Raw genomic sequence first — 17665 nt, forward strand, 5'->3', positions numbered from 1 at the left:
ATTTTTCTACCTCTCTTCCCACCTCCTCCCTTCCCAAGTGCAAGCAAACCAAACTAAATTAAATATGTGTAATTCTTCTAAAAATATTTCATGCTACACAAGAAAAAAATCAGATCAAAAGAAAAAAAACCAAGCAAACAAACAAACAACAAAGGTGAAAATACTATACTTTGATCCACACTCAGGCCACAGTTCTTTTTCTGGATGTGGATGGCACTTTTTCTCACATGTCTTTTGATATCACAATGCTTGTTTTCAACTAAGAAATATATTTATCTGCCTTTTCATTCCAACAAGTCCATTTGGTCATTATAAAAGGAGATTTTAAATCAGATTCTCTGTCACTGACTAATGGTGTGACCTCTATTTCAAACCAATGAATCTCTGTTTCCTAATTTGTAAAATGTTAATTCCAACAACTATCCAAAACTTTACAAGGTTTCAGTGAAGATTAAATGAGAAAATTTAGTGAAAGCATTATGAAAAATATAAAATATAACACAAAGATAGACAATAAAAAGACTTTTTTTCTCCTTCCCCTGATACTGCATCTGTCTATCCCACGTAGAAAAGGGTAGTAGTCATTCAAAGACTCAATCCAACTACTGATCAGAATAGGAACTTTGGCCTGCCCTTTCTTAGGGAACCTGTGAGTGCTCTGGTCCTGAAGGGTTCACCATATTGGTGAGTGAATTAATATGGACAATAGATTGGCTTAGCCTACTAATGAACTAATCGAGCTCAAGAGATCCATTATCTTCAGCATCCTGGGCAGAATTACGAATATGTGATATCATGTCTGACAAAGTCATCATATACAGTAGAATGTAATGATATCATAAAGAGTTTTGTTGATTTCAAGTTCAAAAAAGCAGCTCTCAAACTCCAAGAAAAAGGGAATAATATGGGACAAGTTTTAAGGTGAATACCTTAAAAGAAACTGATTATTCAGATATTCCATTTATTGATGTAAATTCCACTAATTTTAACAGACTATTTTATGGGTTGCTGTGGTCCCCAAAATTGAGTCACCTAATGAAGATTGATATATTCTATCAATGACTCTCTCCAAACTTACCTAGGCTGAAATTAGATAAGATCAAAGATAGAATTTATTACATGATTTGTCCTTGAAGACCTTCCTGATTAGAAGGATCTGCCAGAATTTGCTCTCTGCTTGACATATAACCTTTGAGAACCTAGGATCATATTCACATTACTATTAAATATCTATAACTGTACTAGAGATCTTGGAGGAAAACCAGAAGCAAAAATCCTAATTGTAAATTTTGTTACACATTTTGTCTGTCCTATAAAACTAAACCACAAGTTCTTACCACACTACTGTGCTCTATCAGGAATGTTCCAAGATATAGTGAATGTCAAATGGTAGATAGTTTCTATTTTGGTTAATGAATCCTCTATTTGTTCTGATCCTCATCCTTTGCCTATTTACTTTTGCATTTGCTTCCCAAATACACTTCAAAAACGACAGCTTGTTAATTTGGACTAGCTATTAAATTGAAAAAATAACTGCTACTGCTACTTGAATCTCATTGTAAACAAGAGAAAAATGTCACATTTGGTAATAAATAGGCATGCCCATGAACATGAAGCAACATTTCTATAGAAATATTTTTTCCTTTCTTCCTTCTCTAGCTAGGAAAATCTGGTTTAGGAAATAACCCCATTTCTACATGAACATTCAAAAAGTGAAGGGTATGTATTTAAATAAATACTGTTACAATATATTGTAATAATGTGTGCATGGGGCATCCAAAATAGAGAAACTATGGCAGAAATATGCTCCCTTTTTCTAAGTTAGTCCTAAGTCATAAATCTGCAAACTCCCTAACTCCATTCCCTTTCTTAGGCTAAAATACTATTGTTTAAATACTGTTATGCTGTACAGTCTCTAGTAGTCTGAAAAGTGATTGACAACTAAGGAGTATAGATGCACTGTGAATATTTGGTTTATTTAGATTTATTCTAAAATGCATTCTGAATGATACCTCTGATACCATTCAATCAATTAGTTGTCATGCATCTACCATGAACATGACCCTATGTAAATTTGGGAAGATGAATGATATAGCTACATTCAAGACTGTTAGTTAGGATTCAGAAAATGGATCAAATTCAGATGTTTCCATTTTGGCACGTTACAAAAACTTTTGTAAAGATTAGCCAGTTTCAGTAATCTATTATATAAATTTACTGTGATGAAGTGGCTTATACTGGTTTTATTTTTTTTCCCTTTTTAAAATATTTTAAATGAAAACTTTATATTTTCATACATAATTTTCAGCATTCACTCTTGCAAAACTTTGTGTTCTAATTTTTTTTCTTGTCCTTCCCCCTACCTCCTCCTCTTGTGGCAAGTAATCCAATGTGTTAAACATGTACAATTCTTCTATACACATTTCCACAATTATCATGCTGCACAAGAAAAATCAGATCAAAAATTTAAACAAAAAAAAAAGAGAGAGAAAGAAAACAAAATGCAAGCGAACAACAACAAAAAGAGTGAAAATACTACGCTCCATCCATACTCAGTTCCCACTATCCTCTGTCTGGGTGTGGATGGCTCTCTTCATCACAAGTCCATTGGAACTGGCCTGAATGATTTCACTGTTGAAAAGAGTCATCACATAATCTTCCTTGTTGCCATATACAATGATCTCCTTGTTCTGCTCATTTCACTTAGCATCAATTCATGTGAGTCTCTCCAGGACTCTCTGAAATCATCCTGCTGGTCATTTCTTGCAGAACAATAATATTCCCTAACATTCATATACCATAATTACCTCATGGTTGAAAAGCGCCACATCCATCAGAATTGATCATCACATAATCTTGCTGTTACCATGTATAATGATCTCCTGGTTCTGTTCATTTCACTTTGCATCACAGGCTTCTTTGAAATCATCTTGCTGACTATTTCTTACAGAACAATAATATTCCATAACATTCATAAATCATAACATTCAGCCATTCTCCAATTGACGGGCATCCATTCGGTTTCCAGTTTCTTGCCACTACAAAGAGAGCTGCCACAAACATTTTTTTGCTCTTGTGGGTCCTTTTCCCTCCTCTATGATCTCCCTGGGATGCAGGCCCAGTAGAAACACTGCTGGATCAAAGGGTATGCACATTTTGATAGTCCTTTGGGCATAGTTCCAAATTGCTTTCCAGAATGGGTGAATCAGTTCACAACTCCATAAACAGTGTATTAATTATACTGATTTTCAAATCAATGAATAGGCTAATTCTTTAGAAGAATCATTTTTATGAGTAGAAGCTCATCAACTGGGGAATAGCTGAATAAGTTACAGTATATAAATATTATGGAATATTAAGAGACTTACATGAACTGATGCTAAGTGAAACAAGCAGAATGAGGAAAACATTGTATATAGCAACAGCAAGATTGTGCAATGATCAACTATGATAGATTTGGTGGTTCTCAGCAATTCACTGATCCATGGTAGATGCCAGAGACAGAGAGAACTATCGAGACTGAATGTAAATCAACACATGCTATGCTCAGTTTTTTTTCCCTTTCTATTTTTTCCTTGTGATTTTTCCCTTTTGTTCTGACTTTTCTCTCCTAACATGATTTATGTGGAAATATGTAAAAAATGAACGTACATGTATAAGCACAGTTACATGTAACTGTGAAAAGAAAAAAAAAAAAAAAGAATTGTTTCTAAAGTGGGTTTCATGTTAGAAATCCAAATAATAACCAGTAGGACAGTGGAAAGTTAGATTAGTAACCAATTATGGTACTTATCTCTAACATAACTACACTAAACACTTATCAACAAATAATACTCTCTCACTAGAATCTCTTCTACAATTGGCCTCTAGTGGCTAATTTAAATTTCTCTGCTTTCCCATTCTCTACAGAATGTTGGGTCCTTCAGAGTGGTAATAACTTAATGCTACCCAGACAGTAGTGAAAGGTAGTGAAAGATAAATATTCTTCCGTACCCTCTTCCCTTTTTTGTTTTTCGTCAGACAAAGTGGGCCACATAAGATGACAGGTTACAATCAGATCTTATTACACTGCTCCCCCTTTCCCCATCCACGTTTTTTTTTTTTTTTAACAACTCCTCCCTATTTCTAAGGGGTACCACTATATTTCTAGTCTCCCAGGTTCTCAAACTTGTTACCCTTGAATTTTTTCAAATAAAATTGCCAAATGTGAAACTGATTCTCAATCCTCATCTTTCTTGAACTCTCTTCACACATCTGATACTGATGGTCATCAGTATCAATATGATACTGATATCCAATATGAGCTATTAAAGTCCTTGTATGTCAACTGTGAAACTATTATATCCATGTATATGAAAAACTTGAAGACAGAAATTTACAACTTCTCTAAAAATCCTTCAAATGAAGACCTTGGGTAAGTTTTGGACTTATTTGTTAAAAATATAAAAATATAAAATCTCCTAATTTGTAATTTAAATGACTGACATCAGGGAAGATGAAAATTTATTATCAAAAATTTCAACAAAATTATCAAAAATTTATACTTTACATAACTGGTAGACTGGATTTAAAAATGAATATAATTATTTAGTATGTATAGTCATAGATTTAATTTTGTGATGTGATCTTTTTTTAGCTATGAAAACCACTAGAATTTAAGTACCAAAATAAACCAAACTTAGAATTTTCAAATTACTGCTTAATGGTATTAAACTAAGGTTAAAAAAAAAAACAACAAAACAAAGCATATTCAATCACATTGCTCTAATGAAATTGCCTCCAACACCTAAACACTTGAACTGCTGACAGAATTTCCCAGTTACCTAATGGATAAAAGTCCTGCATATCAGTGGTTTAAAGTCCTCAGTCTTAGAAGAACTCCCACTGCCTATTAATCAATGTATTTTTCTGATGGGGCACATCACTATAACAAGTTTGGAGGTGAGGGGACCCAAATCCAACTGAACCAACATTATACCAGGACAGTTAGTGGCACAATGGATAGAGCATCAGGCCTGGAGATGGGAAGACCCGAGTTCAAATCTGACCTCCCTCCCTACTAATATGTGTGACCCTGGGCAAAGCACTTAATTGCCTTGGTTTCCTCATCTATAAAACGGAGATAATAACTTACCTTTCAGGATTGTGAGGATCAAATGAGAAAATATCAAGTGCTCAGTACTGTGTCTGGCACATAGCAACTGCAACATAAACATCAGCCATTGTTAATCTTTGCAGAATATCTTTTCAGTGGTGTTACTGAATAAACTTCCTTTCATTAAAAGTGTATTTTATCACATCATTTACTTCCAGTTCCAGGCCTACACAAATAGAAAGGCCTGAGTTGGGCTTTACCTAGAACACATCTAAATTCACTACATTAAAGAACTTGCCGTTTCTGTCCCGGACAAAGACATCCAGGTTCAACTCACTCTCAATAGCCCCATCTTTCATCCAACCCATATAACCATGCAGGTACTCTCCTTCCATGCCTTTCTCTTCTCTACTTTCATCACCACCACTGTGGTTCAGGCCTTGACTACTGGAATGATTTCTCCTTTGGTCTCCCTGCCCCAAGACTCTATTCCAATCCATCCTATCCACAGCTTGCCAAGTGCATAGTCTGGGGAAGTGGGGCCCTTTCCAAGTTCATGAACTCCAGTGGTTCCCTATTACACTAAAGATCAAACATAGCATCTTCTGCTTGGTTTCTGAACTACTTTACAACATAGTGCCCTCTTACTTTTTCCTCTTCTCCCTACACATCATATAGAATTCAGCAACAGTGGCCTTCTTACTAATCCTCTGGTCAGTCAGTAGTAAATACACTATCATCTTTATATGTTTCCTCTACTGCTCAGCTGCCCAAAATACCTCTTTGCAGCTTTTCTTTTCTACAGACCTATTAAATACTTCAAGTCAGATGCTGACAGCCTATTTATTTTGTTTTGATAAAGATTACACGTAAAAAAAATTAGATACCCCATACTCTCAAGAGACATAAGTGTTTATTCAAAAACAGAGAAGGCTCATGCCACAACTTAAGACTGTATTAGGAAGAAGACACAATTACAGCTCCAAACTATACATAAAAGGAGCTGTCATGGAATTTATGAGGCTTGGCTATGATCAGCAACTGGGTGAATTAAGCCATTAAGCATTTAAGCTCGTCAGTTAGCCAAAATGAGTGACATTTAACAAAATTTTCTGCCTGTCGCTCTTTTAAAACAACTGTTAATGCTTTCAATGAACACTAATTTAACAGAAACAGTTATTAAAAATGGCTATTTTTATAGGAATTATATGGTTCTAGAAACCTATAGCATGATATGCTTCTCAAGTTTATAATACTCCCTCCAAGAAAGTACCCCAAACAAATAAGCAATCCATAAGTTACATCAGGTAATTAATTACTTCCAACCTATCCCTCCCCCAATATTAGCTGAATATACATAAATGAATCAATAAGCATTTATTAACTACTAAGATAAAAATGAAACAAGTTCGCCCTCAAAAAAATTATGTACTGTTAGATCAGGGAATAAAACTTGTACCAACACGTGTCTGTGCAAGCGCACAAAGACATATATACAGTATTCACTAAGTAATAGTGCAGTTTTAAGCTTTAATAGCTTAAATATGGAACTATGCCTCAAAAGCTATTAAACTGTACAGACCCTTTGATCCATCAATACCACTAAAGCTCTATGCCCTAAAGAGATCAAAGAGGAAAACTACAAAACTATTTATAGCAGCTCTTATTGTGATGGCAAAGAACTACAAACTCAGGGATGCACAATAATTGAGGAAAAGTTGATGTGCAGAATTCTTTTGTGCTATAAAAGATGATGAATGGGATGCTTTCAGAGAAATCTGGGAAGAACTGTAGAAATTGATGCAAAGTGCAGTGAGTAGAACTAGGAGAACAATTTATACAACGACAATGCTGTGAAGATGCAAAACTTTCAAAGGCTGAAAATTTTATCAACATGATAACCAACTAAAATTCCAGAAGACTAAAAATGAAATATATTACTTTCAGTTAAAGAGGTGGACACAGTTTGATTGAAAAGGGTGTGAGGTAGCATGTTATATGTAGAGTATACACACATATAAAAAATACATAATTACATATTTTAATATCTAAAATATACAGCATGCATACATTTTATAGACACATGTATATACATATATTCAAATATATACACATACATATATATGTATAGGAATTTTTTACTTGACTAGGCATGTTTGTAACAGATTTTGTTTTTCTTTCTCAATGAAGGGTGAGAGGAAAGAATGTGAATTTGGAAACATGACAAAAATTAATAAAAAATAAAAATCAACAAAAAAATCTTAAAGTCATTTAGTACAATAAATGAAATATATTTTGGGGGGGAGGTAGGTGGGAGGTAGTGGTGGTGGGAAAGGAACTAGCAGCGAAGGCAGCAGAGAGATCAGGAAACACTTCATATGGAAAATAGCACTCCAAAAAGTTTTAAAAGAAACGAGGGATTTCATTAGGTGTTTGGAGGACGGAACAGGGAGAGAGGAGAGAGAGTGCTATTCAGGAATGGGGGATGGCCAGTGTTGAAAGAGAAATAATATCATAAGGTTGGTATACTAAAACAGATTTTCTCAATATAAATAGCCCCCAAGGAAGTATATGCATTTTGAAGAAACTTTTAGTTTCTATGTAAGCAAAGAATACATTTTAACTCTGGTTCCCTACTTGATTAAGAGAGAGCCAACTTTTCAAAGTAACTTACTTCTTAGAGGTTATTTTTGCTCTGAGGAAATCTAATTCATTCATTTTTATATAAGAGACTGTCAATTTTAGTTATTTGGGTCTATTAAGTTCTTAGAGACATCTGTAAATTATGTCTAAACTCAGTATGTGGCATAGGATCTTTGTTTCTAGCATTTAAATATGGGTGTATTAAATTTCTAAACTTTTGCCTTTCTGAAGAGTTTTAATTTAACCACATCATGTGCATTATGTTCAAATTCATACTAGTCTAACAGGACAAGAAAATAAAGCAAAAATCTAGATTCTACATGGTTAATTATCTAATTATGCCCCATCAAAATCCTGGCTCAGTTGCTTCTCAAAAGAAATATAAAAGGTATATTTTAGTTAAGGAATGATTCTTATCCTAGTAGGGAGGAGACAAAAATGATATGCAATTATATGTACTAGCATAACTGAGAAGATAATTGTAATACTGATACTTTATAATAACAGCAACATATATATTCAATCTCATCTTTTTGTAAATTATTCAGAGAGAGCAGCAAAAAATATCTCAAGTTGCCATAATGGATTTTTTTCTTATTAGTATGGAATTAAGCAATTATATTCCTATGAAGAAATCTGGATGTGGAATGTCTACTAGGGAATAAACAACTAGTTGAAACAATTAAAATGCAATGTCAGCAACAGATTTCAGTTTAAAAATCTATTTCTTGCTTTTTTTATGCAAATTATCTGCCCACCATCCAGCTCCCACATGTTATTTGTTCTGTGGAGTCTCTACTCAAACTTCTGAAATAACATGAATTAAGCTTTGAGTAGTGAAATTAAAGCCTATTCAGCAAACTTTTCCTTATCTCAGCCTTTAGCACAGAGCGTGGGACACAGCAGAAGCTTAAATACTTGTTGACTCGCCAGGTCTTTCCATAAACTATTTACAGCCAAGAAGTTTATTACCTTAATTTTGCTGCTGTCTATCTAATGACCTAAGTAATAAAAAAAAAAAAGACTCAAAATCATAAGATTAATTTTCCCCCGGATTTCTCTTGTTAATCACTGTGGATTAAACCAGTGGTCAAATGTGGAAAGTCTCAGCTCTCCTGGGTATTTCAACAAATGTTGACACTTTGACTCACATGCTTTTAAAGGATTGCTAGTCACCAATTGTGAGCTTATTCAGTTTTGTTATATAGACTATTACTAAGACTCAATAATCCTACTCTGGTCTTTGGGTAATAATCAATTTGGATAATAATCAATATCCTGAGCCAAGGGGGCTATACTTATAACTGGGGAGGTAACATTTTTTTCATTGTACCTAGGTACCTCTTTCCAGGAGGGTTGGAAAAGAACTGACAAAAGGGAATGAAAATCAGAAAACCCACATCACCAGTGGGCAAAATGTAATCATTACGCTTCTTTTAGAAACCCCTAACACAGGAGGAGATGTAGTCAAGAACCTATGTATCCAATGGAGCGCAGAAGAGGAAGAGAGGAAAGATATCCTAGTGGAGCCACCACTGGTACTGCTGTGGGCCTAGGGTGCTTTACAAATATTGATCTCATTTTATCTTAACAAAATTATGGGAGGTAGGTGCTATTATTCCTATTGTACAGATGAGGAAATTGAGGCAAAGAGGTGAAATACTTTCTCTGGAAGAGTCTGAACCTGATTTTGCACTCAGGTCTTAACTCCAGGTTTAGAGCTTTGTGCACTATGTACTATGTAGGTGCTGGAAAGGCAGGCAAAAGAAACAAGTAAGCTGGCTTGTTTCTCTCCATGGGCTGGTAATCTCAACACTAGTGAAAATCTAAGCAGGGCAAAAGAGATAACTAATAAACCATTGTAAAGCACTCTGCAAATGGGGGAGGCAAAGCATCTAGATGAAAAGAAAATTATGCACATTTTCCTCAAGCTAAAAGAAGTTTCAATAGATTAAAAGTAATTTACGAAAACTCTTTGACATTTTCCTTCTTCCTGTGCCATGTTACATGCTAAGGAAAGCTAAACTTTCTAAGCCATGCTGTGCCAAACTATTTAAAACATGTCTACATAGATGAGAATTCATTTTCATTTATTATGGATCAAAGCAATACTCCAGACTTCTGAATGGTAATAAAAGAGAAAACATTAATATTGCTATTTGATGCTTGAGAAAGATATATAATCATAAATGACATGGCCCATAGGTCAGTACTAGATGCTTCTTTATTATCAGCCAGTAAAACATACTGGGGGAAAAGGAGGGGGAATTTTAGGGGAACAGAGAAAGGATAATTAAATTTTTAAAATTTAATTTTAAAAAATAATAGCCTTTTATTTTTCACAATAAAATACAATGATAGTTTTCAACATCCACCTTGCAAAACCTTGTGTTCTAAATTTTTCTCCCTCCTTTTCCCCCTTTCCCTCCTTAGATAGCAAGTAAACAAATGTAGATTAGACATGAGGAATTCTTCTAAACATATTTTTACATATATCACACTGGACAAGAAAAATCAAATCAAAAGAGGAAAAAAAATGAGAAAACAAAAAACAAGCAAACCACCAACTACCACCACCACTACCTGTGGTGTTCTTTTCTTTAAAATATAATGGTTCTCTCTGGGAGCAGGTTTCTTGGGGAGGTTTTCTGGAGGCAGCCTTAGTTTCAGTTCCAAGTAATAATCATCTCAAATACAGCCAGCTGATAAAATCCAAGCGTTTATTTCTTATCTCTTTCCTTGGGGCCAGGTAGCTTTCTAAGAGGCCTATATCTCTGCTCGGTTCCAAGAGCTCTTGCCGCTAATCTTTTACCTCTGCTTTCTTCAGTCTCCAGCCAACACAAAGGTGGAAGATGGAATGAATCTGACTCCACCACCGAGAGTGGGCTTGTGGGCTTCCTCCCAGAGTGCTCCCCTCTCAATCTTTTCAATTGAACTAATTAACCTGAAACTCTAAGAGCTTCTTTATATATGCTCTCCCAAAAGTTGACTCCTCCTCTGAGGGAGGGATTAAGGGAGCTGTGAATTCACAAGAGTTACAAAGTTAACTTTGTGAATCTCCTATACTTGTGAACTCCAATGAGTACTTAAATACATTAGTGAAGTTAGAGAATTTGCAAAGTACCATGCTAAATTAGGCAACTGATTTATCATTTTGCAAGGATTTGCTCTTAATGTGTGAACCAATAAGCATTGTATCTATTCCATTGAGTTAACACTAGGATTTTAACATCTCCCTTGAGTTATCACCTTGTTTCAAGTTCTGGCTCATAACAACCACCAAAGGTAAAAATACTATGTTGTGATCCACATTCAGTTTCTGTAGTCCTCTCTGGATATGGATGACTCTCTCCACTACAAATCTATTAGAATTGCCTTGGATTATCTCATGGTTGAAAAGAACCATGTCCAGCACAGCTGATCATTACGTAATCTTATTGCTTGGTTTCCTTGGTAATGTTTCCTTGATAATGCTCACTTCACTTAGCATCAGTTCATGTTTCTCCAAGCCTCTCTGAAATTAGCTTGCTCATCATTTCTTACAGAACAATAATATTCCATGAACATTCATATACCATAACTTACTCAGCCATTCTTCAATTGATGGGCATTCACTCAGTTCCTTGCCCCTACAAAAAGAGCTACAACAAACATTGTTGCACAAGTGTGTCCTTTTCCCTTTTTTATGATCTCTTTGGATCAAAGGATCAGTACATTTTGATAGCCCTTTGGGCATAGTCCCAAATTGCTCAAGGTTGGATCAGTTCACACTGATCCAACGTATTAGTGGCCCGGTTTTCCCATATTCCTTCCAACATTTATCATTGTCTTTTCCTATCATCTCAGCCAATCTGAGAGGTGTGTAGTGATACTTCAGAGTTGTCTTAATTTGCATTTCTCTAATCAATAGTGATTTAGAGCATTTTTTTTTCATATGACTAGAAATGGCTTTAATTTCTTCATCTGAAAATTGTCCATTTATATTCTTTGACCACTTATCAATGGAAAATGGCTTAGATTCTTATAAATGAGTCAATTCTCTATATATTTTAGAAATGATATCTTTATCAGAAACACTGGATGTAAAAATTTTAGGAAGGATAATTTTCAAAAAGCACAGATAAAAATTTAAACATCTTAAAGCAAATAATGTTTCAGAACAGATTTTGAAATTATAATAGGAGGATATTCTAATTTAAGTTCTAAATACATAAAGAAATTGGATATGAATTTAGTTCTAACTTCAAATCAAATATTCTCTTTTCACTATACCTAGGAGTATGGCTTGTTTTTATGAAATTTATAATGAAGAGAAAAGTACTTTGTCTAGGAATACAATGTACTTTTGGGCTTATTTTAAGTAAAAATGTTGAAATAGTAGGTTACAGAGCCATTCTTTTATTACTGAAGTAATCTATGCTACTTTTTCAAGTTAAGCCTTCTAAACACCCACCCACCCATATATGCACACACATACTCACTTATTCACAAAATCTGAGAGTTTAAAGGGGCCTCCAAGGTTATTCAGTCAGTCCAATCTATAAATTGTCAAGAATAGTTAGTCATCTACAAGCTCAACATCTTGATTCACTTGGATTCAGGACCTCCAAGGAAGAGGACTCTTGTACTGCAGGCCAGACAATTCCACTTGAGAACTGTTAAGTTTTTTCTTGAGTCAAGCAAGCTTAAAGTTGTCTCTCTACAAATTCCACTTACTGCTCGTAGTTCAGTCCTCTAGGATACAGCAAAATAAGTTTCATCACTGTCCTACATAAAAGGCTTCCACACTTGTGAAGACAGTAATCATAATCAAGCCTAAACATACACCTTAAATATCTCCTGACTTATGCATTTTGCTGAAAATGGGAAAAGATTTTCAGAGCTGGAATGAAATAAAAGGTACAACATTGATAGTAGAACATTTTTCTTAAGTATCTCTTCTTCAACTGGGTTAGAACACTGACCACACACACACACACACACACAAACACACTATCTCTTTGTAGTCATTTTTGCACTGAGACAGAAATTACTGTATCACAACTTTATTAATACTAATTTAAGTATTTCCAAGAAACTTCCAAAAAATCTCGAGCTTAATTCTAACAAGTTTTTCTACGTATCTCAGAAATGCTCTGGGAAACTAAACTAAAAATAAAGCCAAGATTTATTTTTGTGTCTTTAGTTTAACCTGGCATCGTAGCTTCATGGATTTTAAAGAAAGAACACTGCAAAGCCAGCCATAGTTTTGAGTTGAACAATTTAATAAAGATGAAAATATATAGCCTAGAGCTGGGGCGGGGGGGGGGGGGGGGGGGGGGGAGAAGGGTAATATTAGGTGGAAGGGAGTATTGGGAAGAAGGTTCCACACTTCAATAGGAGGATGTACAACTCAAACATGAGTTGTGGGCTAGGCTTACCTGGTACCTTGTCAACAGACGCGAAAACAGAACGCTGCACAGTTGGATCACTGCTGCCACGGCGAGATTGTTCATAGAATCGGAAAGGCAGGTGCTGGTTTGAAGCTGTAGCAGTAAGGGCAAACCCCATGACTTCTGTTGAAGGCTGGATTGGAAGGTCTAGTAGTGCTAGATTTAAATAATATGGTATTTGGTTAATAAAACCACAGATGATGAAGATTCGAAACTTTGTGTTAAGCTCATGCAGCCATAATACTAATACCTGATCATAGTTAAGGTAGAGCATCTAATAACCAAGGTATATACTATTCATTTTGATATGTCACACATACTTCCAATTAACAAAGTCTAAAATAATACTTAATTCTTTCTCATAATAATAATTCAAATTTTAATAATGTTTAAAAGTCCATAAGCCACTTTCCTTATTTTAACCTTATGGTATAGGTAGTACAAGTGTTAACAGCATCATTTTTACCAAAGACAAAAACAAAACAAAAAACCCTTGAGGTACAGAGAAATTAAATGAATTGCCCAGGTAACACACAACTAATAAGTGGTGACTGTGACTCTAAGATCAGTTGACTTTCCACTATAAAATGCTACAGAATGCTACTAATGAATAGTCTAGTGGCCTGAGAATCTGGAGGTCTGGGTGCTAGTCCAGATTCTTCTTGGACTTACTGCTATCTCCTTTTCTTGACTTGTCAAAAAAAAAAAAGGCTTTATTTCCCAAGGTTCAGGTTCTTTTTTTTTTCCATTTCAGACCACATATTCAACCCTTAAATTATATATGACAAAGATGCTAATCTCCAGTTCTATAAATAAATCTTACTGTAAATCAAAGTTGTTAGAATTTTAAAAATCAACTTTTAAAATACCCTATGATAAAAGTTCTAACACCCACTTTATAGCATAATTCTCTTTTTTTTTTTTTTTTTTTTTTTATTTAATAGCCTTTAATTTACAGGATATATACATGGGTAACTTTACAGCATTAACAATTGCCAAACCTCTTGTTCCAATTTTTCACCTCTTATAACTTAGATACACAATAAGTATACATGACCAAAACATTATTTTGCTGTACAAAAAGAATCAGACTCTGAATTATTGTACAATTAGCTTGTGAAGGAAATCAAAGATGCAGGTGTGCATAAATATAGGGACTGGGAATTCAATGTAATGGTTTTTAGTCATCTCCCAGAGTTATAGCATAATTCTCAATTTTAAAATGAAATATTTTTACAGTTGAGCCAGGTGTAAGAAATTATTTTAAAGAGGAGAAAATTCTCCTAGAATAAATCTCACAAGAAAGGACTGAATGGTTTAAGTCATTTTTTGCATTAGAAAATGCTTCTGTAATGATTTTGAAAGCCAAGTTTTTGTTAAATGGAAAATAAGATGACAGAAGCACTCAAACGAATAGAATATTAATAAAATAAATGAGAATGAGTAAACCCTAGTAAATAACTAAATCCATGAATATACATAAACTAGACCCTAAAAAGTTTTTTTTTTTTTTTTTTTTTTTTTTTTAATTTTCAGGGAATTTGAGAAAGATTGCCAGGTAGGCTTACAACAGCCAAACAACTGTACTGCAAAATTCATTTGTTCTTGAACTGAAAGATGATTGGATGACTTGAGAAAGATAGAAGTTAGGAGCCTCCTTCAAAGACTTTTACTAGAGTTCAAAGACTCTATACTGTAGTTACTTAACCAGGAATCACCAAATATCTTAATTATTTAAAAATTTATTTTATTAAAAAAAAAAAAAAAGAATAGAAAAACAAACCAGAAAAAAAAAAAAAAAAAAAGGAAAAACAAAACAGAATAGAACATTGTAAAGGACCCAGCAGAACATCAGAAAGGATTCAAAATATATAATAAATTACAAGTTCAAAAAAGGAAATACAATAGTAGAAGAAATTATATTCATGAGGCTATTCTTTTGTCCTCTGCTGTGTACTTTTTACTTTATTCTTTTTTTTCCCTTTTATCCTCTCCACCTTCCCCAACAGGCTAGAGTTGAACATATATATATGTTATAGACCTATATAGATACATTGCCACACAAACACACACACCCACAAACTCCTGTCCCCAACCCACTATACACACATACACACGCACACAGAGACACACACATACACACATATACATATGTATACATATATACAGAGAGAACAACATGCATGCAAAACTACATATACTCAAGATACACACATGCATTTACCTATATATAAATATGTATCTAAAACAATCTAAAAAATGTTAGTATGACTGACATAAAATGTAGATTTCTCTCCTGATTGAATTAAATGTCCCAATTTTTCAAAAACTTTTTTTTTTTTAACACAAAAATGTATTTTCTTTACAGAATGTTAGAGATGAGCCTGTTTCTCAAATTCTCTGGATTCTCCTACAATGGTATACTCCTTTATATACTCCTATATACAGCTTCTGATGCTTATTAAGCAGTGTGATCTGGGTCAAGTCCCTGAGATAATCCTGAATTCGAGACTAACTCTGAATTTAGCTAATCTACACTCTTTTAAAAGAGAACTTTATAGAGAGAGGCAATATCCCCAACCAAAAATTTCTTTCAGTGTTAGTAGATCAGGGCAGATAAGTACCTGGATAAATTGATTTTGATAGGGAGGCTACTTCCTCTATCCTATCCAGATAACGAATAATTTTTAGCTAATCATTTATAAGCCAAGTTCCCCAAGTGCTCATTTTGTGCCTAAGAAGAGAAATGTTAGCTTCTCTTCCACATCTCAGGGAGGGCATCTATGGCAAGAGATTTACTGGAAATTCTGATTATCATCTTTTCCTTCTTTAAATAAGCAGAAAGAAAAAAATTGTTACTAAATTGGATTTGCTATCTTATTAAAAAAATACACTATCTTCATTGACAGCTGATCAGTAGTTTCAATATATCATAGTTCTTTTCTGTGTTAAGAGAAGGGAGTCATTCTATTACCAAAAAGAGTAAGAAAAATTTTGAAAGATCTCCTTACCAGCTATACGTTGCATCTTCATACGTCGGGCCTGGATACGACCTTTTGCTAAACGCTGTTTTGCAATAATACAGCGGATATGATCAGAAAATACAAATGTGGCTTGGAGAATGGGGAAAGGTTTAGAATGTGGGCTAGAAGCAGGCTTGTGAATGATAATGTTCAGAGCTCTACTATCTTCTTCTACTCCAGTTACTTGCATATCCTGTAGAAAAAAGTAATCCAATTAATTCATGATATGGTAGCATCTCAAATTGGGCTAATATTAGCCCAATCAACTCTTATGAAGAAATTCTGAGAAATGTCAAAAACACAAAAGCTTACTCAACTAGTAAAAGATGAATTACCTTTCCAAATCTGTAAGATGTTAGTGAGCAAAGCCAGAGAAAGGACTTCTGGTATTACGTACAATCAGATGGAATAGAATAACTAAAAAAAACTAGTTCTTCTTAACAGGTTATAGTACACAATTTATAGAACATAATATTGTGTGATTTTTCTTATAAAATACCGTATAGCATACCATATTATAGGTCTATTTTGTCGCACAATTCCCATCCCTCAATTAAAAGGAGGACAAAATCCTTTCAATTGACTTTCCACTGGTTGACTGACTGATACAGCAAACAAGTCTGAAGAAGTAAAGCAAGAGAAACCAATCTGAAAAGATTTTCTTTACTTTTATAGGGAGTGGAAATTTTAGAGCAAGAAGAAGCCTTGGAGACCATTCAGTTCAACCCTCCCCCCCCCCCTTTTTTTTTTGACACATAAGAAAACAGAAGCTTAGAGAGGCAGGAGGGGATTTTCCATAAATCACAAAAGCAAAGATTTGAACCCAGGGTTGCTGGGCTCTTTCTATAGCCTGGTAGTACCTCTTTCAGAAAACAAGGATCTCAGGTAGAGAGGTGGCAAAAAGTATATAGAGCTTCACATTTTACAAAGTATTTTTCTCACATCTCTGATAGATTGGTAATGTAAACATGTTGTCGAATGTTTGTGGCAGCCCTTTTTGTAGTGGCTAAAAACTGGAAACTGAATGGATGTCCATCAGTTGGAGAATGGCTGAATAAATTGTGGTATATGAAAATTATGGAATATTACTGTTCTGTAAGAAATGACCAACAGGATGATTTCAGAAAGGCCTGGAGAGACTTACACGAACTGATGCTGAGTGAAATGAGCAGGACCAGGAGATCATTATATACTTCAACAACAATACTATATGATGACCAGTTCTGATGGATCAGGCCATCCTCAGCAACGAGATCAACCAAATCATTTCTAATGGAGCAGTAATGAACTGAACTAGCTATACCCAGAAAAAGAACTCTGGGAGATGACTAAAAACCATTACATTGAATTCCCAATCCCTATATTTATGCCCACCTGCATTTTTGATTTCCTTCACAAGCTAATTGTACAATATTTCAGAGTCTGATTCTTTTTCTACAGCAAAATAACGTTTTGGTCAGGTATACTTATTG

The 17665-nt window shown here is 34.4% G+C and overlaps 1 protein-coding gene across 7 annotated transcripts in view; it reads right to left on the reverse strand.

The window, feature by feature from the left end:
• CLEC16A (C-type lectin domain containing 16A) overlaps nt 1-17665 on the reverse strand; it is a 207565-nt gene that overhangs the window by 33155 nt on the left and 156745 nt on the right. For all 7 annotated transcript variants that reach the window (XM_031944600.1, XM_031944603.1, XM_031944616.1 and 4 more), the window contains 2 exons: nt 16182-16386; nt 13159-13326 (listed from right to left, as the gene is read on the reverse strand). In XM_031944600.1, the coding sequence (XP_031800460.1) occupies nt 13159-13326; nt 16182-16386 (373 nt within the window). The remainder of the gene's footprint in view (nt 1-13158; nt 13327-16181; nt 16387-17665) is intronic.

Source organism: Sarcophilus harrisii, chromosome 1 (assembly GCF_902635505.1).
Source record: "Sarcophilus harrisii chromosome 1, mSarHar1.11, whole genome shotgun sequence".
In the NCBI taxonomy this organism is placed as follows: Eukaryota; Metazoa; Chordata; class Mammalia; order Dasyuromorphia; family Dasyuridae; genus Sarcophilus; species Sarcophilus harrisii.